The following is a 27180-nucleotide window of genomic DNA, read 5'->3' on the forward strand; positions in this document are numbered from 1 at the left end:
CTTGGGCTCTGCACTCAGTTGGGTCTGCTTCAGGATTCTTTCTCCCTCTGCCCCAAAATCCCCCTCTCTGCTCTGTCTCTAAAATAAATAAACCTTCAAATTAAAAATTGGCTATTTTTTAAAATAAGGATCCAGGACTGGTTTTGAAAATTCCCAGACCTAAGGTATATTTGGGTTTATCACAAAGATGGCACTGGCTATCTGTGGAGATTTGTGTAACATAAGTAACTAACAAAGAATTGGTATCTAGAATATATAAAGATCTCCTACAAATCAATAATAAAAAACACCAAAAAGCTGTAAAAGAAGAACCAAATGGCAAAAATCTATGTGAAACAACCTTAACCTCTCTAGTAACCACTGAAATCAAAGTTAAAATAGTGTCATTTTACAAACAACAGAGTACTTCCTCTTGGGCCTTTATTATCCATTTTCTTACATGTGTTATTTGATTATGCTATAAATACTTTTGTTATTTTGTTCCTTTCATTTGTAAGCATTCCCTATTGTAAACATTTTTATGGCTTCAAATTATTCCATCATGCAGATAAATTGTAACTTCATCTCCACACTGAGGTTGGATTGACAAAACAATGAAAGAATTTGCAGAATAAGATTATCATGTAAGAAGTGCCCTACACAAACATTTGTATGGTATTTAAATAGTACAGAATTAGCTGCGCTTTGTTCTTATCTGCATTTTTAAATAAGTACTGACCAAAGATTGAACTAGGAGAGAAAAGTTTATTTCCTTATAAAAGAGAAAAAGCTCCATGTCAGTGCCTTACTTTTCTATTCATTTTCACGATATTTTTAAAATCTCATTAAAAAAAATAAACAGTTAATTTTTAGTTTTGTTTTATGCTATGAAAGGATGTCACTGATAGAACCTTATTATTCTTGGTAACAAAGCTTAAAATCTATTTATCTAAAATGGTTTGAAGAACAGAATATTCTAAACAATCTGGGTTGCCATGTGACACTTTAAATACATACATTTTCAAAGAATTAGAATATGAGGTAATGAAAACAAAATTTATATTAACTATAACTTTTCAGAAATTATACCACCTTTTAAACCATAACTTTTCTGATTCAGGAATAGATTTCCTACTGCTTTCCTGCTCATCATATGCATCAATTTGTTAGCAAATAGCCATTTCACCCTCCTGCCAGCTGAACTTCCCTTTTTAGGATGCTCTCAGCCCTATGCTGCACCTTTTTTCTGATAGCTCCATAAGCAGCCTTTTATTACATTAGTCATTTTTGTAAGCCTATTTCTTAACTGGATTGAAGGTTTCCATATGGCACAAACATTGTGTTTGCAACCCACACATTGAGCATTCAATATATGTTTTTAGATTTCAAACTAATTCCCCCCAAAATGGATGAAGGGTGAAGCAAATAGTTGTAGCAACTGTAACTGTTGTTTCATTTCATGAAGATTAAACAAAAAATAAAACAAAAACTTAACATTGCTAATCTTTGATGAGAAATTTACTAAATGCTAACATTCTCAGAATTCTCAATCAATGAGGTAGGTGGTCTTATATTTACAGAGAGAACTGACTGGAAATAAATCACATATTCAAATACTTGCTGAGCAACTAACATCCTGGGCACTGAACTAGCACTAGTGATAGAGCAGAGAACAGACTCTGCATTTCATGACTCTGCTGAGATCACATACAAAATACATCAGAATCCTAGAATTACACATCACTTTATATATAAGTTATGAGCCCGGAAATGGGAGCTCATCCGTGAAATGGATCCATTCTTAGTACTGACAAAAAAAAAAATAAAAAAAAAAATAAAAATAAAAATAAAAATAAAAAAAGGAGATTGCAAAGCTGATGCTCAGACTCTGATGATCACTTTAAGGTAAAAGTGACCCTGAAAGACCACTCTGCCTTTGTTGACAGCATCCAACCTTGTGAAAATCTGATCTTCAAATTTATAGTAAATATTCACAAGAGAAGATTTCTAAGATTTCCTTTATTAGGAAATTGGGTAGAATTAAGATACTATGCATTTGAGAAATAAGAGTTAAGACTTTCACCTTTTTAAATGAGATATTTTTCTACTTTGCATATAAACCTCAGTTAAGAGCAAGGTGAAGCCACAGTAGTACAGAAGTCAGAGCACAGAATGGACTTTGGCCTCCTGGCCTCTAAGTGGAGTGGGAAAGTCCAAAGGAAGGATGACTTCCAGACACCATCACAAGTCATGCAGCAAAAGCTGTGAACCCTAGCTGCTATGCCATTTTGAATTTTATTTACCTCTCTTGAGGAGACACCCAGTTCAAAAATGCAAACAAGAGAGAGAGAGAGAGAGAGAGAGAGAGAGAGAAGTTTCAGGTCTGAAATATTCAAATTTGCACTGGACACTTCCTGTTAAACAATGAAGTTGCTGAAGTTAACTCAGAACTCCTCTCACCAAGCCAGTGTAATTTCAATGTTAAACTTCAAGATTTTCACAACTAATCTCTAGCGAGCTGGGGCATCTTTGGGGAAGGTCACAAAGTTTCAAAATAAAACCAAAAGTCTTTTGGACTTGGAGTGGAAAAGTGAACACCGAAAGTGAATTAGAGAAGTAGTTTTCGAAGCTACTTTCTAATTCTGGGTAGACAGAAAATTGCCTTTTACTCTCAAGCAACAATTTTCTCATCTACCACAATATGATCTAGGAAATCAAAGGCAAAAGCATCAGACTACTTCCAAATGCAATGACTTGCAAACAGAGAGGCTGACCATGGCTCTGTGTCCCTTGAAATCCACTCAGACATGCTTAGGGGAGGGAGCCTAACACGGCACTTAACACACACAATAGTACCTATCTGACATTAGGAACCTTTTATTGAGATAAAGCATACAGCAAGCTAAAAATACTAGAGCATGAAGACAGGCTGAGGAAACCAATCTGATTTCTTATTCCTTTATGGTGGCCCAAATGACGAACTAAAGACACTCTAAGATTCCTATTTATACTTAAGGCAATTTAAAAAGCGAGGTCTTAGTCAAAAAGCCTGTACCTGGCATTCAAAAAGATATGTAAACTTTTTTGGATGGACTAAATTAGACCTAAATTGGCGACATAAAATCTGTACAGCAGGGACCTGTTTTTTAGCAGGTAAGCCTATATACAAGTAAGAATCTCTTACTCTTGTAACATTGTCCTGTTGAGAAAATGTTGAACTCTTATGCCCTGTAGAAGCCTCTGTGACCCCAGAGAAGCACAGACCTATCTTTACTAGAGAACTATTTACACTGCACATAAATACACATACAATACACATCCGCCCCCTCCAATTTGCCAAATAGGCTGTGAATGCCTTCTGTGAGGGGTGATGGCTCATTCATTTTTATATCTACAGTGACATTCAGTAGGCATCCAACAATATTTTTCTTTGCATGAATGCTAAATGAAAATGCGTTTACAACACCACTACTGGTTAACATTCCAAAGATTCCCATTACCCAACTCCAAAACAGAAATACTGAATTGCTACCAAATTTACTGTGTTTTTCACAATATGGTACCTTCAGGACTTTTTAATGTAAACATGCTTGATTAACTAATTTTCAAAATAATGATACAAATTTAGCATTCTTCTTGGAATGGAAGACTTGCTCGAGGTTACTTCATTCTTTTTCTCTTTTTCAAAAGTGCATCTCGTAGTGCCAGCTGGAACATAAGAAAAAAAAATCTAAACACGGGAAGTTTTGAGTATCCCATTATACCAACAGAATCACTAAATCAACAAATCATCCCGAGATTATTAAGTGTGTGTGTATTGGATACTAGTCCATGAATTCTCAAGCACCACTTTGATTCCTAGAAATTTTTTAAGATCTCTAGCTTTTGAATTTCAACAAGGTTAAGTGTTTTTTGTTTGCTTTGTTAAAGCATTTTTTGGGGTGGAAGTCACCTGATTCTCTAGCTAAATGTTCAAACTATCTGCATTTTATGATTTTAAGGTATTAACTCCTTGTCTTTATTCATATCTGGGAATTGGTACATCTTTGTAGATAGTCAGAATAGCTAAGGATTAAAGGTATAAAAATTAACAAGTTCATTTTAACCTAATTTGTATGGCTGAAGAAGTATTTCTCAGACTCATCTGTCTTATTCTCTCATCTGCAAAATATAAAACCATAGTACCTGCTCATACTGTTCTATACTGATTAATCTAAAAAAATACAAAGCTCTAGAATAGTCAAGGCACATGGTAAAAACTATGTTAGATAATGTTGTTATAATCCAAGGTTACATGGGTTTAATTCTGCTTATTAAACTTTGTAATAAAGCACAAGCTACTCACTACTCTCACACAGATCTCTCGGTTCCCTTCTCCCTCCAAATGTCACCCTTTGAACATAAGGAACCAGTATATTCTCCTTCCTCTTCCTTTACCTTTCCAAAGGTTTCACTGTAAGATCCTCCTCTCTTTCTCTGCCATATGCTTTACCTTCCTTTTCTAGTCTCATTTTTTTTTTTATATTCTATGAGTATATTCTATAAATTTGCAGTAAGACCCTATGTACCCTTTCAAGGCATGTTAAAGTATCACTGAGGGGGGCAGCCCCGGTGGCGCAGTGGTTTAGCACCGCCTGCAGCCCAGGGCGTGATCCTGGAGACCCTGGATCGAGTCCCACGTCGGGCTCTCTGCATGGAGCCTGCTTCTCCCTCTGCCTGTGTCTCTGCTACTCTCTCTCTCTGCATCTCTATGAATGAATAAATAAATAAAAAATAAAAATAAAGTATCACTGAGGGGTATAAGGGGTATGAAATGTGATGCTTTCTCAGAGAGGGCTTAAGGTGCACAAGCTAATAGAAAATATATACTGGTCTCTGCCACTGGTTCCTGGCACAGAACTCCTAAAAGTGGTAATTTCCTAAGTGATAAGGGCATCTTGTTTTAATATTTGTCCTTGACCCTGTCCCTGACACAGGGCTCCCCAAACCCCTGTAATTCCTAAGTGATAAGACCACTAGAAGAATCTTTTTTTTCTAATGAGGCAACTAGGTGGGCTGCTGGATGGGGGCTGGCCCAAGAAAGACCTTGGATTTTTGGCAACCCCCACCCCCAACATACACATTTCTCCAGAAGGGGAAAGAGGCTGGAAATGGTATTAATAATTGATCACACCTATGTGATGAAGCCTTCAAAAAAAATCCCTTTACTGTGAGGTTCTGAGAGCTTCCAGGTTAGCGAATACATCTACACCAGGAGGGTGATGTATTCCACTTCTGTCCACAGGGACAGAAGCTTCTGCATTCGGGACCCTCCTAGACCTTGCCCCTACGTATCTCTTCATGTGGCTGTTCATCTGTATCCTTTATCACATCCTTTAATAAACTAGTAAATTTAACCGTTGCCCTGAGTTCCATGAGCAGCTGTGGCAACTTAATGAAACCTAAGGAAAGGGTCACTGGTCAGAAACACAGGTTATCACCTGGGCTTGTGACTGGTTTCTGAAATTTATGTGTGTGTGTGCAATCTCATGGGACTGAGCCCTTAACCTGTGGGATCTGACACTATCTCCACAAAAACAATGTCAGAATTAAATTAAATTGTAGGACACTTAGCCAGCATTACAGAACATTGCATGTATAGGGAAAAAAGACTCTACACATCTGGTGACCATAAATGTCAGAAGTGAAGTGCTCTGTGTGAATAGCAAAAGAAACACACAAAAGTTGGACTGAAATGGGTTTTTCTATTTCAGAATCACAGGTCAGTTTGGGAGATGCTCTAAAGTTGCACGTCCCATACAGTAGTCACTAGTTGCATGTGGCTTCTGGACATTTGAAAAATGGTGAGTCCAAACCGAGATGTGCCACAAATTAACACACACAGTGGATTTCAATTAGTTCAAAACCAAGAAGGTACAGCATCTCATTAATAATTTTTATACTGATTGATTACATATTGAAATGATACCATTTTGGATGTACTGGGTTAAAAAAGATATAGTGCTAAAATTAATTTCATCTCTTTCTTTTTGCTTTTTCATTCTAAAATTATATATGTGGTTTATATTGAATTTCAATTGGGGAGTGGTAGTCTAGATTGGAGAGAATAAGAGAAAATTAGAAACCTAGAGTCAAGTTTTGTAACTTAGAGACCTTAAGGAAAATATAGGGCAAGGATACATACTAGAAATTCTGATTAATTTCAGGTTCCAAATGGCAAAAAAAACTACACGACAAGGGAAAACATTCTTGAGCCAACAAATGCATATGTCTAATGAACTCTTACTCTTAAATAAAAAATTCTTTCATCTTTGAGGGAGAAGTTTCATGATTCAAGGGTTGCTGGCAAGGAACAAAGCAAGGCTTCCAGATCATGCCAAAAAAAAAATCTCTCCAAAACAACAGAGGAAGTATGGAGTGGGGTCGGTCACAAAATGTAGCAAAACCACAAAAACTTCAAAATGAAGGAAGGAAAAAACCATGGTGCAACTCAGTGGTTACTATTCCTCAACCCTAAAATCTTATAAATGTCTGCTGAAGGATAAGCTAATGGACTGCATCAATTCAACTATGAATTTAAGTTGAATTGATAAAATTCAGATATTTATTTATTATGACTTATTTACGTAATTTAGACAGGGGGAGATAGTAGGGGTGGTGGGGGAGAAGGGGCAGAGGAAGAGAGAGAATCCCAACCAGACTCCCAATGAACAGGTGAACAGGTAGGGCTTGAGAGTATGACCTGAGCTGAAATCCAGACTCAGATGCCCAATAAACTGAGCCACTCAGGCAGCCCAAAATACAGATATTTAAAATCTGAAATGGCACCTTTCTTTTCACCTCAATTTTAACATTCTTTATTCAAAATACAGGTCACTTTATTATTTACATAATGTTGCTGGACACAGTTTAGGAACCAGAAAAATGAAAAATGAAATAAGCAGACAGGTAGATTTTAAATGGCACCTTAATTCAGTTAATACTGCCTTGGTGCCCCCACAGATGGAATATTGCCTTGGAAAGCTGGCCATTAACATTCTGGTCTGGCAGGCTCATCCTTGGCTAGCAACTTAGAAATACTGATATATTCTTGGACTTGACTTTCTGGCGATCCTTCAGAATACATTTACATATATTCTGGTATACTCCCCATAGATAAAAATGTGAAAACATGAATTTATTATAACAAATTACTCAAATAAGCAAGCCAACTGAGCTACATAGGACTACACATCAAAGACCATAAATAGATAAAATGAAACTCCCAAAATCTTTAAACATAAAAGCTTTGCAAAAGAGCATGTAAAGAAGGATCATGTTATGTGTCACAGATGCAACATCAATAATTTTAGCACCCCCATCTTCCTTCACAGTATTTAAGGAATAAAAGTCAGATTTTCCTGGCTCTTAAAAAATAAAATAAAATAAAATAAAATAAATAAAATAAATAAAATTAAAATAAAATAAAATAAAATATAAAATAAAATAAATAAATAAAATAAATAAAATAAATAAAATAAAATAAAATATAAAATAAAATAAAATAATAAAATAAAATAAAATAAATAAAATAAAATAAAATAAAATAAAATAAAATAAAATAAAATAATTTTAGCAGAGGGAAGACCTTACAGACCATCTTGCTTACACTCTTTTAGTTATAGAGGAAGAAAATGGACTCCTCTTTGGTCACACAGCTGAATCTCAACCACGTCAAATATATAGTTTACATGTCCTCACCACTTTCAACCTCTCCATGCTCTCCAATTATGTTCCCCATTAATCCTAAGACACACATAACACAAGGTCCTGAAGGTACAACTGTCTTAAGAGTAAGGTCTTAAAATGACAACAGTATTCTAACCAATCAAGCTTCAAGTTGAACTCACCTGCTTTTCTCGGAAGGAACGCTTGTTTTTTGACCGGACGTTATGGCTATATCGCATCATCATAAAGTTCTTCTGTTTTTTCTTCTCTTTATTTGTGGAACTGGAAAATGGGTTCATTTTGGTTTTCTTCCTCACAAATTCTTTTCGGTCTGTCTTTCCAGCCTATTAGCACACACACAAAAATACTTCAACAGTTATCTAACCCACAATTGTGTCTCCTCTATGCTAGGCACTCCGATGGATGCCAAGGACAAAAAGATGGAAGGAACTCAGTCCTTGCTCCCCAGGAACTCACTCCAGGCAAGAAATGACCATGATATACTGTAATGGGGAAGGGGAAGCTCAGTGGAAGAAAATGGCGTAATTCAGCCAGTCAGATCAGAGGAGCTTCCTAGAAAGGGAGACTGATGAGCTGTTTTTGGCAGGATGAAGGCATTTGTGGTGGGAGAAAGGAGGGGAAGGGTAGAGCAGTTCAGAAAGTAGGATAAAATATGGGAAGGTGGTGAATAACGAACATGGATTTTTAAATTTATCTAAACACGTTTCAGCACAAATGGAATGCACAGGGTGATATGAAACCAGTACGGGTTGTGCCTAAAACAATAAAGGTATAGACATAAAGCTGAAAAGCTAGGTGGTTGGAAATGTGAGAGATGCGCAATCACGCACAGCCACAGCACCTTACCAGAGGCTTTTCTTCAATGACTATTAACATTCCCCTGCTTTCCTAATAACTTGGAAATGTACTGAGCTTCCCAGATACCAGAACATGTACTAGTGTCTTTCGGTGTTTTGGATGGTGGTTACATGGCTATCAACTTGTAAAAACTCATCTAACAGAACACCTAATACCTGTGCATTTTATTCTGTTAATTCTACCTTTATTTAAAACATCAAAATAAAATACTGCCATTCTGTGGCTATTCATTTTATTTCATTTTTTATCTTATTTGCTTTTTGTTTGAGGAAACAGAGAATAATAAGCTTCACTTACCACTGCTGTTGCTAGTCTTGTCTCCTTGTCAGATTTTGGCTTTTTATGAAGGCGTTCAATGTCCCGAAGAGAAAGTAACTCACCCCTGGGGTGAAGAACAAATATAATATGAAACTAGGGTGGAATTCCTTTCCCTAATACTTTCATCATCATGTGAGCTCACTAAAGAAGACCTGGTGCATGTGTTGTTTTACCTGGGCTCCTCATCATTATCTATTTCAATATATTTCCTCTTTTGGGCTTTCCCTGGGGTAGCGTCGAGTTCTTTCCTCATTTGGGCTATGCGGATTTTCTGGAAGTCTTCCTGAGTTAGAACTCGGCTCGTGCTAATGGCTGCAGCTTTGGCTTTCCGCTCCTCCATGGGCATCCCGTTGAGCTTCTTGAACTTGAAACCACACAACAAAAGTTTAGCTCAAATGAGACCATAGCTCCCCAATAAAGCCTAGCGTAAATTAGGTGTCTTAATAAACATCAGAGTTTATGCAAGAGTGATGCACTTGTACAAGGAAATTTCAGGACTTACTATTTCTTGCTGCTCTTCATCAGAAGAATGATGCACATCAATCCACTCACCATCAGCATCTGCCTCCTCACTGAGACTGGTACTTTCCCACCCATCTGTGAGAAAAACAAGATAGTACTATCACTTTATGTTGTGTACTCACAGTAAGTTGAAATAAATCAAGCAAAAGTAAAGTATCAAAGTCAATGGCGTTCTACTGACCAAGAATTGAGCAATATTTATTGTTAAATAAGCCACATCAATTTAACTCATTTATGGAATGGGAAATAAGCACTGACTATGTGTCTACCATGAGCTAAAGCCTTATCATCTTTAACTCTCATGACTCAACAGAAGAGGAACAGACCCTATAAGTTAGGATGCCTACTCTACTGCTAGAAAATGTGGCCTACCATGCACACATTTATGAAAATCATGTCTGAGCCTACAGCTCATGTTCTTTCTATCAAACCATGTACATGAAAATAGCACCTAGACATTTACCTTGGCCTCACAGCAAATGTCTGACAACTTGTCTAAGTGTATTTAAACATGTTTCTTGAAACTAGTCAGAAAGTCATTCAGAGAACTGAAGTCGAATATTCTGGATGTGAAAGAACCTTGCAGACACCTCAATGAAGAGGCAATATAGTTCTTAATGAAGTCACCACAATAAACTTTTAAAATTACAGACACTTCCAATTTTTCAGTTAGTCCCCATAAGAAAGTGTTTCAGCTTTTCGGTATGGTGTATACACAACCACTCCTGCTGAGGCCCCAACTCTATCTCTAGTCTGGTATCTTGCTATATATCCAATCCTACATTGTAATAGTTTCCTGAATCCTTCAGGGCTTTGCCCATAGTTTGCCTGGAAAATCTCCACTATTCTACCATTCCTCACTTATTATTCAAGATACAGCTCATGGATCAGCATCTCCGAATCCTTTTTTTTTTTTTTTTTTTTTTTTAAGATTTATTTATTTGAGAGAGAAAGAGAGCATGCGAGGAGATGGAGGGACACAGAGAGAGAAACAAGCAGACTTCCCAAAGATCAGGGAACCTGACACAGGGCTGGATCCCAGGACCCTGATATCATGACCTGGGCTGAAACCAAGAGTCAGACACTTAACTGACTGAGCCACCACACTCTTTGAAGACTTTTTTGAACCTCTGAGGTACACCTGACTTCTCTCCTGCCCTTCTTTACATTACTCATTATATTAACAAAACTTTTTAAAGCATTATCTGTGAGCTAGCCCCTGACAATGTAAAGATGAATGGTATGGTTCTTGCCCTTGAAGATCTTTCATAAATAGCTCAGCATTTCAATCATAAATCCTGGTAACACTACTGCTAAGCTATTTATGAAAGATCTTCAAGGGCAGGAATAATTCATCTTTATATTGGCAGAGGCTAGCTCACAGGTAATGCTTTAAAAAGTTTTGTTAATATAATGAATCAATTAGTAAGAAGAAGATAGGACTCTAGCAATCAAGGTAATAAAGGCTAACCCTGGAAATCAGAATGGAGTTTCTCAAGCATTCTTCAATATGTTCAACAAGTGTTCTCCTTCAACAAGGAGAATCTTAGAGGGTTGCTTACGACTGATCCTCATTGTTTTTTCTAGACAACAAACAAAAAAACCATTGTCTTGTCCAAGTGCTCAGCATGCTCTTGGTAAGGGGTAGCTACCCTAAGGACATGATAAGACATTAACACTATAACGCAAGGTCCCTAAGAGCAGGAACCATGCCCATTTTGATTCCCAAAGGGGTAATAGTGCTTGGCATATAGTCCTTGCTCAATAAATATCTGTTGAATGAATGTTCAATCAGCATAAAGATTTCAAGGTAAATCCAGTATAGGAGTGATTTTATCTTGAATAATGGTGAAATGAAACTGAACCTTCAACATTTTCAGCATTCTCTTCTTTTCCAACTTCTAGAACTTCTGCTCCTGGAATGTAATCTTTAGCATCTAATTCTCCATATTCTTGCACTCTTGCTTCTATGGAGGCCTCTGTAGGCTTGCCCTAAAGCAAAGAACATTGTTTTGTTTTAAAGATTTATTTGAGAGAGTACACATGCACAAACATGTGTGCAAGTGGGGGGAGGGGCAGAGGAAGAGAAGCCCAAGCAGACTCCCTGCTGAGCATGAACAATGTAAGTAATCAAATGACAAAAACACTCCACTTCTGCCTTGGGTCAAAGTAAATCCCTCAGCCAGAACTCTGCCTACTATTTTCTTTCTTCTGATTCGATCAGGAAACAGGGATTTAGTAGAGAACAATGCTCCAATTCTCAAGTTTTGAGATCACTATCTCTCTCTGTTACATATACACATTTCTCTTTCTTCCCAATTCCAAAGAGGTACTATCTGGCTGAGGAACAGCCTGTTCAAGACTGGCATCAGTTATTGACGGATCTCTGGAATTCCAATCTGTTAACAACGTTAAAAGCTTTCAAGATTAAATAGCCTGATAAGTCTCTAAGACTCAGTCAGCATCAAAGAGTACATGCCAACTACAAAATAGTTAAGGCAATGGTATTCACTTCAATTGTATTCTGAGCTTTAAGAATAAAATTAGCAATACTCTTAGTGGAAGCTTTACAAATGCTGAAACTCATTCTGTAGGAAGTTGTTCTCACCTTCCGAGATCCGAACCTTTGGATCAACATATGCATGTTTCACTTACCCGGAATTTCTTCTGCAACATCTTAGGATTCAGTGTTCGGAAGAGCTGAATCAAAGTTCTAGCAGACATCATCACATCTATAAAAAACACCTGTAATTAGAAACTCCAGAGCAAAGAGTCTATTGAGAAAAAAGAGTCATTTGATATTCTTTGATCTACAGAGAATAACATGGATCTTACTCTTATCTCTGTGTGTTTTATACTGAACTAGGTCTTGGAGAAGTTCTTCAGTCATGGCTAGAGGACATCGAGCTGTTATTTCTTTTATAGCATTGATTCTAAAAAAGGAAAATGAATTTAGAAAGCCCAAACAGCAATCTCAGATAGTTAAATCTAAGAAAGTTTCCTAAAAAGACTAAGTCAAAAGGTATATAAATTGGGTTTCATAGGGTTTCTAGGGCCAACTGTCCATTAAAAACATACACACTGCCTCTAGGCACATTCTACATACCCTACTGTCATGACCTCCCCAGAATTCTTGTCGGTGACAAAATTGTTGGCCACAGTCATGAGCACTGACTGAATGATCTGAAATGGAAATAAAAGAAAAGGGATGACTGCTGATAAAATGTCTCTACCTACCCAAACACTTGAGGATGAAGGAACAGTAAACTATTCACAGTAAAACAATCATCTTCAGTTTGGGAGTTGGAAGGAATAGACTGAGGAAGACAAAAATACTTTGGGTTTCAGTCTTCTTGACTATCCTTGGATTAAATTTTGCTTTTAATATTATTTTTCAATATGGACTTTAAAAATTGCTTTGACCCAGAACAATCCCATGCTATTTATTTTATTTATGTTTAAGTAGGCTCCACGCCCATCATGGAGCCCAATGCATGGTTTGAATTCATGGCTCTGAGATTAAGATCTGAGCTGAGATCAAAAGTTGGACACCTATCCAACTGAGCCACCCAGGCACCCCTCCAATTCTATTTTAATCAAAGAAAGGAATTATGAGCTTTAAAAAATAACCACTATAAAAATTTACTGATAATTCTTTAATTTACTGATATTTTTGACCTAACAAAAGATTTAAGCAATTAAAGTCAGAATTTTCATCAACTTATCTAAAACGAAGTTTACTTTTCCATAGTAAATGTTTTTTTTTTTTTTCAATTTCTGTTAACTAAACTGCTGTGTCTATCTCCTTAAGAGTTAGTGTCTCTTCTCATTTTGAAGAAAGAGGGGCAGGGGGCAGCAATCCCTGCGGGAAAAGCTACCATGATATACTTAATAGACAAAAGTAAGGTTTAAGAGTTCTCACCTCTGGGGGTACTAAGTGATGAGATGCTTGGGCAGCAAACAGAAGGATCTTTGTTACTTCTAAAAATATAAGAGATCAGAAAAATCATAGTCAGTTTATCGTGGTATCTCTCAGGACTATAGCAAACATGGTAAGCACGTTCTCACCTTATGCTACTGCTGCTTACTCCACCCAGAACAGCCAATCCCCAGAACCCTGCATGGCTCACTCCCTCATCTCCCTCAGGTCCCTGCTCAATTGCTGCCTTGTCAAAATGTCTTTCCTGACATAATCTAAACTAGATCCTGCTCCAGTACTCTGTATTATCTTTATTCTTCCTTTTTCCTCAAAATATGTATCTTCACCTGGACACTGTACACAGAGCACTCTCTGGCTCTCCCTCCAGAATGTAACCTCTATGAAGGTGAGGACATTGCTTTACATTTTCTGTGGAATTCTTAGTGTCTAACTCAGTGTCCAGCCTAGAAATCACTAAATAAGTGAAGAACTACAAACATAAATATATACACATGCTCTCCCTTCAAAGTGGCAGTATATATTAGGAACAAGGCCTCTGGCAAAAGAAGTGAGGTGAATCCTACTTTGCCATTTATTTGCTGAGTGACCCTGTTCTTTTTATTTCTACATCTCATAGCATTAAAGTGAGGACTTGATGAGATGATATTTGTAAAGCACTTAGCACATCACATGGCTCATGTTAGGTATTCAACATGCTGGGTTCCTTCCTATCTTGGTTCAAGTTTAAAGGCAAAAGCAATCATCTCTTCTTTCCTGCTGTTACATTGTTTTTAACTGAGAATACACACGAGGGCAATGATAACAGTAAGATAAAATTCTGGTATCTATTACAGTTACAGGTCAGACTTCTTTTTTAGAACTTTCTACTTGTTTATGGTATTACAAAAAGACATGCTTTAAGAATCCAGCCTTTTGTCTTCCAAAAATAACTGCTTCTTAAAGTTGATAAGCAGAACAATTTACCCATGACAGACAGTGGAAAAGAAAACATAAGGGTTTCCCTCTGCTTCTCTGAAACAGAGCACACTTTACTCCTAACTCTTTGCCTTTAATAATTCCAAAACAAAAGGCATGGATGGTTATTCTAACCCAAGTTCACCAAAGGAAGTGGGAAGCTTACCTCTTTGGTGGGGCTGCAGAAATCTTTGTACAAAGGGATAGAAGTTGAAGAGAAAAAGCTGTGGAAAAAAGAATGCACAGACTTTTATTTATGTAACTCAAGCTGTAGAGTTTTATTTCTCCTTAACGCAATTTTATCACCAAGCTCAACTAACTAGGGGCCACTTCTTACTTTTGTTTTCCTCAACAAGCATTCATTATTCAATGTGCTGTATTACCCAAGGAAAGGGAGGCTGTGAGGCTGCCATTCTTATGGTAAGGAAGAAAAACGTACATGCAGAATAAACCAGGGGGAAAAGAGGCAACCAAAATGTAACATTTCTACTTTTAAAATTGGTGTGGCTACAGAGATAACTTTAAGCTTTCAAAGATAAAGAGGAATATAGAAGGGATAGCAATGATATTAAGGCTCCAAAGCAAGGGATAAAATAGTAACTCAAAATCTGAATAGCACCTGGTATTATTTAATCACCAAAGCCCCAACAGTTCTCATTTCATTACTGGACACCAGTCCACAATCACACTCGTTATACTCCAAGCTCTATGTTTGACAGAGAAAACACTAGCACTCTGGAGTCTACCTAAATAAAGGTGACAGCATCTAGTTATTAAAGAAACTGTATTTTTTTCTTTTTTTTTTTGTTGTAGTTGACGTATATTATATCAGCTGCAGGTTTTACAGCATAATGATTTGACATTAACATACATTACAAAACGTTCACTGAAGCACCTGTAATCTTTAACAAGGAGAGAAACTTTGGAAATAGACTGGTCCTTCCCAAAGTTCAACATGTCAGAATCAATTATTTTTTCCTATTTAGCCACAAAGCAAAACCATGATCATACGTAATAAGGAAGATTCAGGTTCAATATAAAGATGGATGCTCAACTACAGTCAGTTGTGAAGCTCTAACATCATTTCTATCAAACCATGCTTAAATTACACATCACTTTTGCTTTCCTATCAAGCTTAAATTCAGGCCTGACATGATATTTTTGCACAAATATAACATAAATTGACCTGGTAATCCTGCTGTGGGACTACAGCTCATGGAGAAAAAGTATCTCATTCTTTAAGATATTAAGTTTTACTTAGAAAAAGGGGACAAGTGTTTTCACTCCATATACTTTCATTTTTAATTGAATACATGTTGACACTGCTGGATTTTCAGTAAGCAAGCTTATTTTATTTTTTTTCTTTAAATAAACTTTTTGAATGGGGTGCCTGGCTGGCTCAGTTGGAAGGGCATGCAACTCTTGATCTCAGGGTCACGAGTTCAAGCCCCATGTTGGGCATGATTACATAAGAATCAATCAATCAATCAATTAAACTTTTAAAAATAAAAAAATCTTTTGAAGAAAGCAATACATTTAATGACATAAGAGCAGCACGTCTCCAGAGCAAAATGATACAGAACAACCTCAATGGCCATTTCTTCATGGCCTCATTTTTTGGAAATCTCTTTTTCTACAATGGCAGTGAGTCCATGAGTATGTGCAAAGTTTCCACTATGTACACACTATACAGATATATATATATACATATGTACGCATATCTGTGTGTGTGTGTATATATACATATATATAGTTGCAGGTTTTACAGCATAGTGATTTGACATGTGTATATATATATATATATACACACACACACACACACACACACACATATAATACCACCAAAGATCTCCTACAATTTAATTCAAAATGAAATAAATGACCAGAAAATTCAGCTTTGCAAACACTGATAATCTCCTACCAGAGGTCTGGAAGTCAGGAAAGCTATAAAGGAATAAACACACTGCAAAATGTAGTAATAGTCAATAAAAATACACGGATTATGTTGGCTCAGAAAAATGTATATGTAAAACAACTAGAAAATAGAAGACAAAATAGTCTGTCCATAAATTGAATATATGTACAATTTAACATCCATACTTAATGATAAAAAAAAAGTGATAAAAATTGCTATTTTGGAGTGAAAGATTTTATTCTTCTATAAACTGTATAGGTTTAAATAGTTTCGAGGGATAAAATTAAGCCACTGTTCTACCTTAGTGGCTTTCCTTTCACCAAGAATTCTAATATTCACTAAAATGAGAAACATAATGTAATTCGAACCTCATGAATTCCCACCAATCTGGAGATGAGGTTCATGAGCATCATTTTCACCTCAAACCTCTCCGTAGAGCTCTCTAGTTGTTTTAATAATTTTTCTGCAAAATCTGGAAAGAAGAAGATCAGAGAAGTACACTGTGTAAGTCCATGGTCTGTATAACATTATTCAACAGGTGTAGAGAAGGTCAGTCATTAGATCAGTGACTGTGTACCTGGAATCATTCTGCTGAACCAGGATGTTAAGAACAGCAGCATCACAGATGAAAAGATTCACACAGGTAAATGTACTTTCAATGGTGCCCAAAGTTAAGTCTTAAGGATCTCCAAGATTTTTAGCATCAACATCTTGAGTGATTGATAGGAGCTCCACTTAAGAGTTCTCAGAGCCTTGCTTCTCAAAGTGTGGTCCGCAGACCGCTACCAGCTGGTAGCTTGCTAGAAATATAGAATCTCAGCCCCCGCCCCCAGACCTACTAAATCAGAATCTTCACCAACAAAAGAGTATCATTTTTCATTTACTCAAGCACAATGTCCTACCACTACTGTGTTGTTAATGACATGAAGAAGTATTCTTCCACATTTTTCTTATTTTGCTGTGGACTGGGAATTATAACTTCAGAACATAATTCCCCCAGGCTACAACCAACTAATAACAACTAAACAATTACTGGTTGTCTATTAAGTGCTACAGATCTTATATTCCCTGGTCACAAGCAGAGATAAAGCCAAAAAGGAATTTGGGAAGTCATAATTATAATACCTTGGGGATCATGAATCAGATGAATAGCTGAAAAGTTAAACACCTCTGGTTTCTTCTTCTTTTTTTGTTTCTGAAATAAAACGAGAGGAAAAACATTTACATTACGCCACACTACTGGGGGAGGTGAACCTACAACAAATTTGTTCTCAAAATCTTTCAACTAGAACTAAAGGTGGTTTTAGTCTTTTAACATTAAACCTCAGTAATGTTTCAGCACATAGCCCCTGTGAGACTGCAAGGAATTTAGAAACATAAACTATACAAAACAGAGAAGGGCCAAATTAATGAGTTTTCAGACTAAGCATTACAGAATATAAAATGTATTTCATTGGTGTACTCTTCTGAGAAGATAAGTCTAGCAAAAATACCCTAATATAGGTCATCTTGATCAGAGCAAGTGAAAACTGAATTTAATCAAGTTAATTTATTCAAGTCACAGATTTTGTTAGAACTGAAAATATTTCATCATTAAAAAAAAAAAAAACCACAGAACTTAAAAATTTATCACACATTTCTAAGTCTTTCAAAGATGTCATTTCTTTATTTCAAATTCTAAAGAGCTTTTGTTAAAAATTCCATATTCTATAGTCTAATGATTCCTATCTCATCTTCCAGGTACAAGCCTCACCTTGAGCACTTTCATAGCCTTTTCCAACCTTTTCTTGTTTTTGGAGCTTTTCTTCCCCGTGGCATACTGCACTAGCAGGTCTCTTGCTGTTGGTCCGTCATCCTGAAGAAGAAACCACTTTGTAAGCAAGGAAAATCCGCATAGAAGCAAATAGTAAGTCTTTTAAAGTCTTTTTTGTACTTACACAATCACTAACAAAAATGAGTATGACTTCAAATTAAAAAAAAAATACTTGCCTACGTGTACAGATACAAAGATTTTCACTGCAGCACTGATTTTTGTTTTTATATTTTGCTTTTTATCAAAGTATAGAATACAATTTTGTTTTTATTTGAGAAAAGAAACTAGAAACAGTATCATTAGGAAAATGCTTAAGCTATATAATACATTCATATTCTGAAATAAATATTCTTGTTACCAGAGGAAAGGATTTTTATTTTAGTAAAAAATACTTTTTAATAAAGAAAATTTCATGACATCATAAATATTCATTTTGCCTTTTTAAAGATGTCACAACATTATTCCTCTCCTTCTCTGAATACTATAATACTGACATCATCTCAAAAAAATATGCTGGTGGCAATTTTCATTCTAAGTTTAATATAGTGAGTTAAAGGTATAGCTTTAGAACGAAGAACAGGCTAAATGAATCTTTTATTAGTTCTGTAACCAATCTCAAATGTTAAGTGACAAATTCTAAATAGAATAAAGCCTCAGCATGGCAGAACACAATAAAGGACAAAGGTATCATGTAAGTTTCTTTCTAACTTGAGAAGTCATGGATTTTATAATCTGTACCAACAGTAATAATGAAATCAGATAGACTACTGTAAAGTTCAGGAGCATCTATGGTTGAATGTTTAACCTCGGATTCTGAGTCGCTGTCCTGTTTCTCCTCTTCATCTTTCCCAAGGAAAAATGTCAAAGCAGCAACTAATATCTAAAGACCAATAAGAACAAAGTTAATCACTTATCCTGGCTTACAACGAAGAATAAATACTTTTGTTTATGTATTATTCATGCACAGAACTAGGATCTGAAGGAACAAAATTAGACTGGTGGGATTTGGGTTCATTTTTCTCAAGAAATTTTTTCTAAAGATTTTATTTATTTGAGTGTGTGTGCAAGAAAGAGAGCACCACTGTGGGTAGGGGCAGAGGGAGAGGAAGAGGGAGGCTCCCTGTTGAGCAGGGAGCCCAATGTGGGCCTTGATCCTGGAACCCTAGGATCATGACCTGAGCTGAAAGCAGACACTTAACTGAGTCACCCAAAGCCCCTCATTTTTCCTAATTAAAACATAATGCTGTCATAGCATTTTTTGTCCTGAAAGTATATATAATTTAAAAAGTTATTTTTAGATAAAAACAGCCAGGCTCTACATAGTTATCCTTTAAATAGACTGCCAGGAATTTCTACATCCCAACCCAAGCTCTGAAAAGTGACATTGAAGCCTTTCTAACGGAAAGTCAAACACGTTCTTAAATTTCTTTCAGCTATGCCTGGGCCCTTAAAAGAATAGTCAAACACTAAGGCTATCATTTAATACAAAGCATTTAAAAAACTCCTAACTTTGGCCCTTCTAAAGCACAGGTGAACCAGGAAAGCAGCCTAAACACAAAGAGAGCTTTACTAAACATGAACTGCATGCCCATACAGTACCTCTTCTTCATATGCCCATCTTCTTATACCTTCCATTTGGAGAACTGGGACTACTCAAGGCAGTGCCTTCAAATAGCCCTATAGACACTCACCTTGGTGACCTTAGAGAAACATGCCGTTGTGATCACATTGACAGTTTTGGCATCATTCCTGGGGTAAGACAAATGAGTGTTTCAAAGTAAATTCATTCTATTGCATTTCATAGCACTGACAATGGCACAGAATAATATATATTTCCAACATGTTAGACTCCATAGTATAAAAAGTTGTGAGTTGCAATAAGTAAGTAAATAAATAAATAGTCATGGATTGCTAAAAAACACCACAGATCACTAAATTGTCAACCTTAAATGTAAACATTTAATTCAACATTAGCCCAGCCTATGTCAGAAAATTATGCAGCCATTTAATATGGATTTTTTTGAAGAATTTTTAATGACACAGGAATCTACTGAAGACAAGAGAAACAAAAAATAGAAACTTAATAGTATTGCAAAATTGCAACCGTATTTAAGAATTCATGTTAAAGGGGGCATCTGCTAAGTGGCTGGCTCTTGATTTCAGCTGAGGTCATGATCTCAGGGTCCTGGGATCAAGCCCCATCTGGAGCTCAGGGGGAGTCTGTTTGAGGATTTCCCTCTCCCTCTGACCCTCTCCCTGCTTTGTGTGTGCATATGCTCCTCTCTCTTTCAAATAAACAAATCTTTAAAAAATTCACATTTAAGAAAAAGCAAGAAAATATCATAAGCTATCAACAGTGATTGATTATCTCTGGGTGGTAAAACTATCAAAAAATTAAAAAAAAAACCACTTTCTAGCTTCTTCCAATTTTTTTTTTTTTTTTTTTTTTTTGCAATAAGTATTACTTTAATAGTAAAAAAAAAATAGTGAATAAGAAAAACAAAAGACATGAATTGGGAGCAAAGTACCAACAAATCAAAGTTTATAGAATGTGATACTTTATATACATGGGATAAACTAATGTAAATATCTTCAAAGTGACAGAGTAGAAAGTGCACAGAATTCAGAGTCTGATATCTGGATTTGAATTTCAGCTCTACCCTTGACTAGCAACTAAGCTTACACTATATGAACTTCAGTTTTGTTACCTATGAAACAGAGATAATTCCAGATAACCTGCATTATATTGTTCTAAAGGTTGAATGAGGTATTATGAGGTGTAAGGGGCTCAAGAAATGGTAGCCAATGTTATTAGTTTTTGGATTGCTCTCTATTTTTAATTCCAACTTAATCTATAAGAGAAGTATATTAAAGAGCTCAAAATCCAGAAAGTATTTGTGTATGTACTCTGTAGTAATGGGTCTTCTTCTCAAGAGACAAATACATATATATATTACCAGATGTTTCTTCTGTAGAGTTCAATCATCACATCCAAAGATATCTTGGCTGCAGTTGCATTGCTATCTCTTAACATGGTGTACATGAAATTCTGCAACACCTAAAGAAAAAGAGGAGAAAGAAGACAATATGATACATTGCTGGTACATGCTGCAAACATGGAAAACAAAAGGGTACTTACAATATTCACTTTATTGTTCTTGTGTTTTGCATTTATATTCTTGATGTCAGTGACAATATGTGTGTATAAAGTCTGAGGAAAAGAAACAAAAACATACAAATATTAATTAACATTTCTAACCTTGCTCAGTTTGGAGCAAAGTACAAAAGTATGGGAGAATTTAATCTTACCTACTTTTTATTCTATAACAAGATACCATAAACAAAACAAAATAGCAGCTAAAATACAAAAGGAAAGTTGCCCTGAAAATGTTAAACAAAGAGCTACCATATAACCCAACAATTCCACCTCTAGTTATATATCCAAGAAAAATGATAGTTCCAAACCAATATCCACACAAATATTCACAGCAGCATTATCCATAATAGCTAAAAAGTGGAAACAACTCAACTGTCCATTCACCAACGAATGGACAAAATATGGTATACCCATATAACGGAATATTATTTGGCAACAAAAAGGAATGAAGCGTTGATACATGCAATAACATAGATGAACCCTGAAAGAATGATGCTAAGTGAAAGAAGCCAGACACAAATATTATGTATTGCGTGATTCCATTTATATGAAATACCCAGAGTAGACAAATCTATAGAGGCCAAAAGTAGACTGATGGCTACCCAGGCCTGACAGAGATGGGTAAATGGGGAGTGAATGCAAATGGGTACGGGGTTTCTTTTTGCGGGGGGATAAAAATATTCCAAAATTGATCGTGATGATGGTTGCAAATTCTGTGAATATACTAAAAACCACTGAACTGTATATTTTCAATAAATGAATTGCATGTGAATTATATCACAATAAAGTTATTCAAAAAAAGGAAAGTTGCTCCATTTACTTAGCCCCCACCTGGTATACAAATAACCACTGGTGCCCAAAATATGCTTCCATAGACAACTTTTATCCTATAGTTAGAATCACGAAGTTCACAATTGCTAAAATCAAGTGGTGGCAGTGTCTTAACACTTGGGAAAAAGAAAATTTTTTTAAGTTAATAAATATAAGCTTAAATTTTTCTTCCTTAAATTTCTTTCACAAACCTTCGGCTTCTGGTCTTACTTATAAAAGCAAACACAAAATCACAGGGAAATATTTAATAACAAAAAAAAGTGTTTTGGGAAATAGTGTGGGGGCTTTTATAGCTATGAGTGTCCAGTCTGTGCTCTGATTTAGCTAGTCAGTATAGCACAGTTGAAAAAGGCACGGGTTCTGGAGATACAATACCTGGGTTTATATTCCTGCCTTCCCACTAACATGTCCCATGATTCAGGGCATCTCATTCTACTTCTTTGTGCCTCAGCCTTTTCATCTCTAAAATAATGATAACAAAAAACAAAGAAACCCTAGTGCATTTTGTGAGTAAATAGATGAACATCTAAGAATCTCTGAATGGTACCTGGTAAAAAGTAAGCACTCAATAAATGTTATTAGCTATTAGCACTATATTGCATGCACACAAGTGTTGATTTTTTTTCCTGTTAAAATTATTTTTAACTGTATCCAATAACATCAAGAATTCAATCTACAAGTTTAATGTCACTGCATGGAAAAGTGAAACGTAAGGGGGGAAAAAGCAATTTTGCTCCTTACCTTTCGCAGAAGCTTATCATGGCAACGCAGAAGTTCAAAGAAAAGTTCTAGCAAACTTGATGGATTGATGAGATTCTTATTTCTCAGCAAGATCAAAGCTTTGCAAAATGTCTAAGGAAGAAAAAAGAAAACATACTACTATATGATGATGATGAAATTAAGATGAGAAAAGGGAGTATGTATATCCCAAAAGAGTGTGGTATCTTCTACTAATTAGGCACTATTCTGTGCATGAAAACAGAAAGTCATTCTCTGTCATCGCGAACCTTACATGGGAGTAGGGTGGAAGAGGGGATAGAGGAGCAAGGAAGCATGTAAACAGGGTATCTCAGACATTGAAATATATCATGAAGAAAGTAAAACAGGGTAATATAATTGATACACAGTGACTGAGGGAGGGCTACTTTACATATGGAGGCCAAGTGTCTCAAGATAGGACAAACTCCTACTGTGCACAATGAATGCACACAGATAAGAAAGGTGAGGTAACAAGAACAGAACTGAAATCATCAATCTGAATTTGTGACCTTATAAGGCATTCCTTAGCAGTAGTGTTAGTACCATCAATCACCTGACAGCATTTGTAGCACTCCTGCTTACACCAACTTTCATGAGTACCCATATCACCCAAGGTTTGGCTTCTACTACCATTCTCCATTAATGGAACAGGTAATCCTTGGAGAATAGCTGATTCTCAAGTCTTGGGGCACGAAAAGCAGTAAAAATGGTTTTGGAACTATTCCGCCAGAATGTAAGGATCTTTCAAAAATATAAGGAAGGGGCTTTGCCAAAAGGACTGAGAAGCTCCCACTGGCCAAATGATAACAATTTGAACAAAAAATAATAAATAATGCTTTAAAAAAAGAAATGAATAAAAAGGACTTAGGTACATGATACAGTTGGTTAAATGTCTAACTCCTGGTTTTGGCATAGGTCGTGATCTTAGGGTGGTGAGATTGAGCCATGTGTTGGGCTCCATGGTCAGCACGGAGTCTGCTTACAATTTTTCTTTCCATCCCCTCTGCAAGCTGTCTCTCTCAAATAAATAAATCTCTCTCTCTTTTTAAAAGATTTTATTTATTTATTCATGAGAGAGACACCGAGAGAGGCAGAGACATAGGCAGAGGGAGAAGCAGGCTGCCTACTGGGAGCCTGATGTGGGACTTGATCCCAGGACCCTGGGATCACAACCTGAGCCAAAGGCAGATGCTCAATCATTATAAATAAATCTTAAAAAAAAAAAAAAAAAAAAAGGACATAAAAAGGTTACAATGTTAAAGACAGAGAAACACAAGAAAATCAATTTTATTGATTTCATTAAGTAACAGTTAACCTATATAGGTATTTTGTTTCTTCCATTAAGAAACACAGTCTGTTCTATCTGTGTTAAGCAGGAAAAACTTGGGAATGATTCAAAAAGTCCTGGGAAAATAATAAATACACTAAGCAGAAAGTCCAGCAGTTGTTAAGGACTAGTGGTTATCACAATTGCCAATTAAAAAGAGGAATGTTAATTACACAGACTCAATCCCTTGTTTCCCAGCAAAGGAAATATCCATTAATTATTTTTAAAAACCTATTGATCATCATTAAAAAAATCATATAAAGAAACATACACTCCTTTATTTATTTAACAATGCATGCAGGGATGCCTGAGTGGCTCAGTGGTTGAGTCTCTGCCTTTGGCTTGGGGTGTGATCCCAGGGTCCAGGGATCAAGTCCTGCATCATCAGGCTTTTGGACCTCTGGGTTAGTCAGGTACCACTATTTGACTGGGAGGACAACCTCTTAGGTGCTAGGGCTCTAGCAGAGGGAGAGAGACAAGCAGACTCCCCGCTGAACAGGGGCTCCATCCCGGGACCCTGAGATCATGACTTGAGCTAAAGGCAGGCATTTAACCAACTGAGCTACCCAGGCGCCTCTAAAAATAAAATCTTAAAATACTGGAAAGAAGTAGATCACGTAGGGACTTATAGGCCATGTTAATAAGTTTGAGTTTTACTCTAAATATAAATAGAAGCCATGGAAAGATTTTAAGGACAGGTGACACATTCTGATTTACATTCTAAGAAGATATTTAGCTGAGCCTGTTCTCACATAAACACAGCACAATACATCAATCCAAATACTGAACCTACCATTCGAAGATCTGGATCCAAGACAGTGTGATTGTAGGAGAGAAGATCTTTCAGCTCTTGGGGAAAGTTACTTAAATGTTCTGGGTAGCAGTGACCAATCTGTAACAAAGCAAAGGTTCTTCTGAAGTTTCTCTTTCTCTCCTATAATTCATATGCACATATATATGATGTTCTGCAAAAGGAGAGTAAAAGCCTGTTTGATAGAAATAGATGGTTTCAAATAATTTCTTTTTATTCTACATGCTAATTTCTCTGACCACGATTTAGTATCTGCTCTTATAATGAGTTTGAGAAAGAACCAAACAGTCTGAAAGTTTTGCTTTGGTTAGTTCTGCTAAAAGCTCCAGTGAAATCTAATTCAGCTCAGGGAGAAAATAAAATTTGCAAAAAAGAGGAAACTTAAAAAAAATTTTTTAAATTACGTTTCCATTCCTGAATGGAATAAGGTTGGGTATTACTGGAAAAATATTCTGCAAACTGTATGAAACAATTAGTTTTTGTTTTACTCAGAAATCATCTTACCTGTGCCATAAACATCACTAGCTCTGCCAGTTCTTTGCTAGGTTTATTTGGTTGTAATTTAAAAACCGCCACATTGGATTCGTAGTGATTATACTGCTGTAGAAACTGTAGAAAAATAAAATTTAAGTCGGTCACATTCTATTACATGACTTTCTCAGTAAAGAACAAGAAATTACTTAGTACACATCTCTGATAGTCGCGTGGAAAAGGGGAACTGGCAAAAGTGCGTAGAAACATCTTTCCTTTACCTGCATTCTTCAAAAGAAGTCTTGAAAAACGTGGACACATCACAGGTAATCTAAAGACCCCATTCCTTTATCATTAGAAACGTAGGTGGTATGGTAGAAGGAACGTCGAGAAAAGAGTCAAAAGCTCAGATTCAATATATAGAGCACTCACAGCAGCAGGAAAATAGAGGTCAGAAAACGAAAACATCACAACTATGTAAAACTCTCCAGTCAAAATTACCCTCTTCCTTCAAACAATGATTTAAGATTTTGTCCTGGAGTTCTAGATAGGATGTATCCGCAGCCAAAAGCAGCACACGGCAATAACCAGAACAGCTCACACTTATTTAGCGCTTGCTGTTTAAGTCGTTACATACATTATTTCGCTTAATTATATGTAATTGTAACGACAACCCAACGATCTAATGTTGGAACTCACCAGGCCTCAGTTCCATGCCCTACATCCACCTTCCAGCCCTAGACGGCAGCTTTAAGTTGTGAGAGAGACACTAGGGGAGTATTATTTTTAAATATTGATTTATTTACTTTTAGAGAGAGTCGGAGAGACCATGGCGGGGGCGGGATGGTGGGGGTGGGGGGGAGGCAGGGCGGGCAGAGGGAGGAGCGTCCTCAAGCAGACTCGCCTCTGGAAGGGGAGCCCCGGCAGGGCTCCCGCCCAGGACTCTGCGGTCATGACCGGGGCCGAAATACAAGAGTCAGAGGCTTAACCGAGCCACCGAGGCACCCTGAGAATCAGCGCTTCTTTCCGTCAGCGGTCCCAAGCGGTCCCAAGCGGTCCAGTGCACTCCACAGTCCCGTCTCCGATTGCCTCGTATCTGTGCTTATCCAACAGACATCTGAAGCTCGGCATGGCCAGAAAACAACTCCGACAGAGCCCTCAGGCCTCCAGCTTGCTCCCAGAGCGTCAAGGAGAAGACCCGCGGCTCCCAGACGTGCTTCAGTTAAGACCCTGCTCTCTCGGCTCCCACTACCGTGGACACGAGTGAGGAGGCGGCCCCGGGACTGGGCGGCAAGTTCCTCGCCTCACCTCTTCCCCATCGTATCCATGGTTCGGCCACAAATTACACGTCTCTAGGGGCCTGTCCGTGGCAGCTGGGACTACGATGTAGTTTAGAGAATCCAAATGGCGCTAAGTTTCCATGCGGTGGGGAACCAACCCGAGGGCGTGTCCCTCCCTAGGGGGACCCGAACCGCCCCCCCCCCCGGAAGATCCGCGCGGATCCCAGCCCCGCTGCACACCTCCCCTCGCCGCGCCGCACTCCCACCTCCTCGACGTAGGCGGGCGGATCCCGCTTGATCAGATTCTGTAACTGTGGCAGGTTGCTGGGCAGCTTGTTATTGTTTCTGTTAGACATGCTGGTTGCTGAGCCGCCCGCAAGACGCGGTATGAAGAAGCCCCTCTCCGCGGGCAACGGCAGGCAGCGTCGGCCGCGTGTGGGACTCGCACTTCCGTGAGCGACCGGAAACAGCGCGTGGGAAGCTCAGCAGGCGGCGCCATCTTGTCTCCTGGAGGGGC

At 37.2% G+C, this 27180-nt stretch overlaps 1 protein-coding gene across 6 annotated transcripts; it reads right to left on the reverse strand.

Moving 5' to 3' along the window:
• Positions 1–724: 724 nt before the first annotated feature.
• Positions 725–27170, reverse strand: SDAD1 (SDA1 domain containing 1). Of its 6 annotated transcripts, none has more exons than XR_013371069.1 (23): positions 26930–27170; positions 25417–25521; positions 24895–24993; positions 22757–22867; positions 21167–21238; positions 20985–21085; positions 19719–19776; positions 18833–18907; positions 17968–18069; positions 17340–17409; positions 16583–16686; positions 14466–14523; positions 13328–13386; positions 12512–12588; positions 12241–12338; positions 12061–12137; positions 11271–11397; positions 9386–9480; positions 9057–9247; positions 8863–8947; positions 7869–8030; positions 4548–4727; positions 725–3687 (listed from the first exon to the last, which is right to left on the reverse strand). XR_013371069.1 is itself a non-coding variant. In XM_077882521.1 (23 exons), exons 3-23 carry the CDS (start codon positions 25429–25431, stop codon positions 3640–3642), a joined length of 1884 nt encoding a protein of 627 aa, XP_077738647.1. In that variant the 5' UTR covers positions 25432–25521; positions 26692–26762; positions 26930–27084; the 3' UTR covers positions 725–3639. The 6 variants fall into 6 exon arrangements, 5 of the variants coding, with proteins under 5 accessions (XP_077738647.1, XP_077738646.1, XP_077738645.1 ...); XM_077882521.1 differs by lacking the exon at positions 4548–4727 and adding an exon at positions 26692–26762 and having other exon boundaries at positions 26930–27084; XM_077882520.1 differs by lacking the exon at positions 4548–4727 and adding an exon at positions 25665–25729 and having other exon boundaries at positions 26930–27067.
• Between the last annotated feature and the right edge of the window lie 10 nt (positions 27171–27180).

Source organism: Canis aureus, chromosome 33 (assembly GCF_053574225.1).
Source record: "Canis aureus isolate CA01 chromosome 33, VMU_Caureus_v.1.0, whole genome shotgun sequence".
NCBI classification, from domain to species: Eukaryota; Metazoa; Chordata; class Mammalia; order Carnivora; family Canidae; genus Canis; species Canis aureus.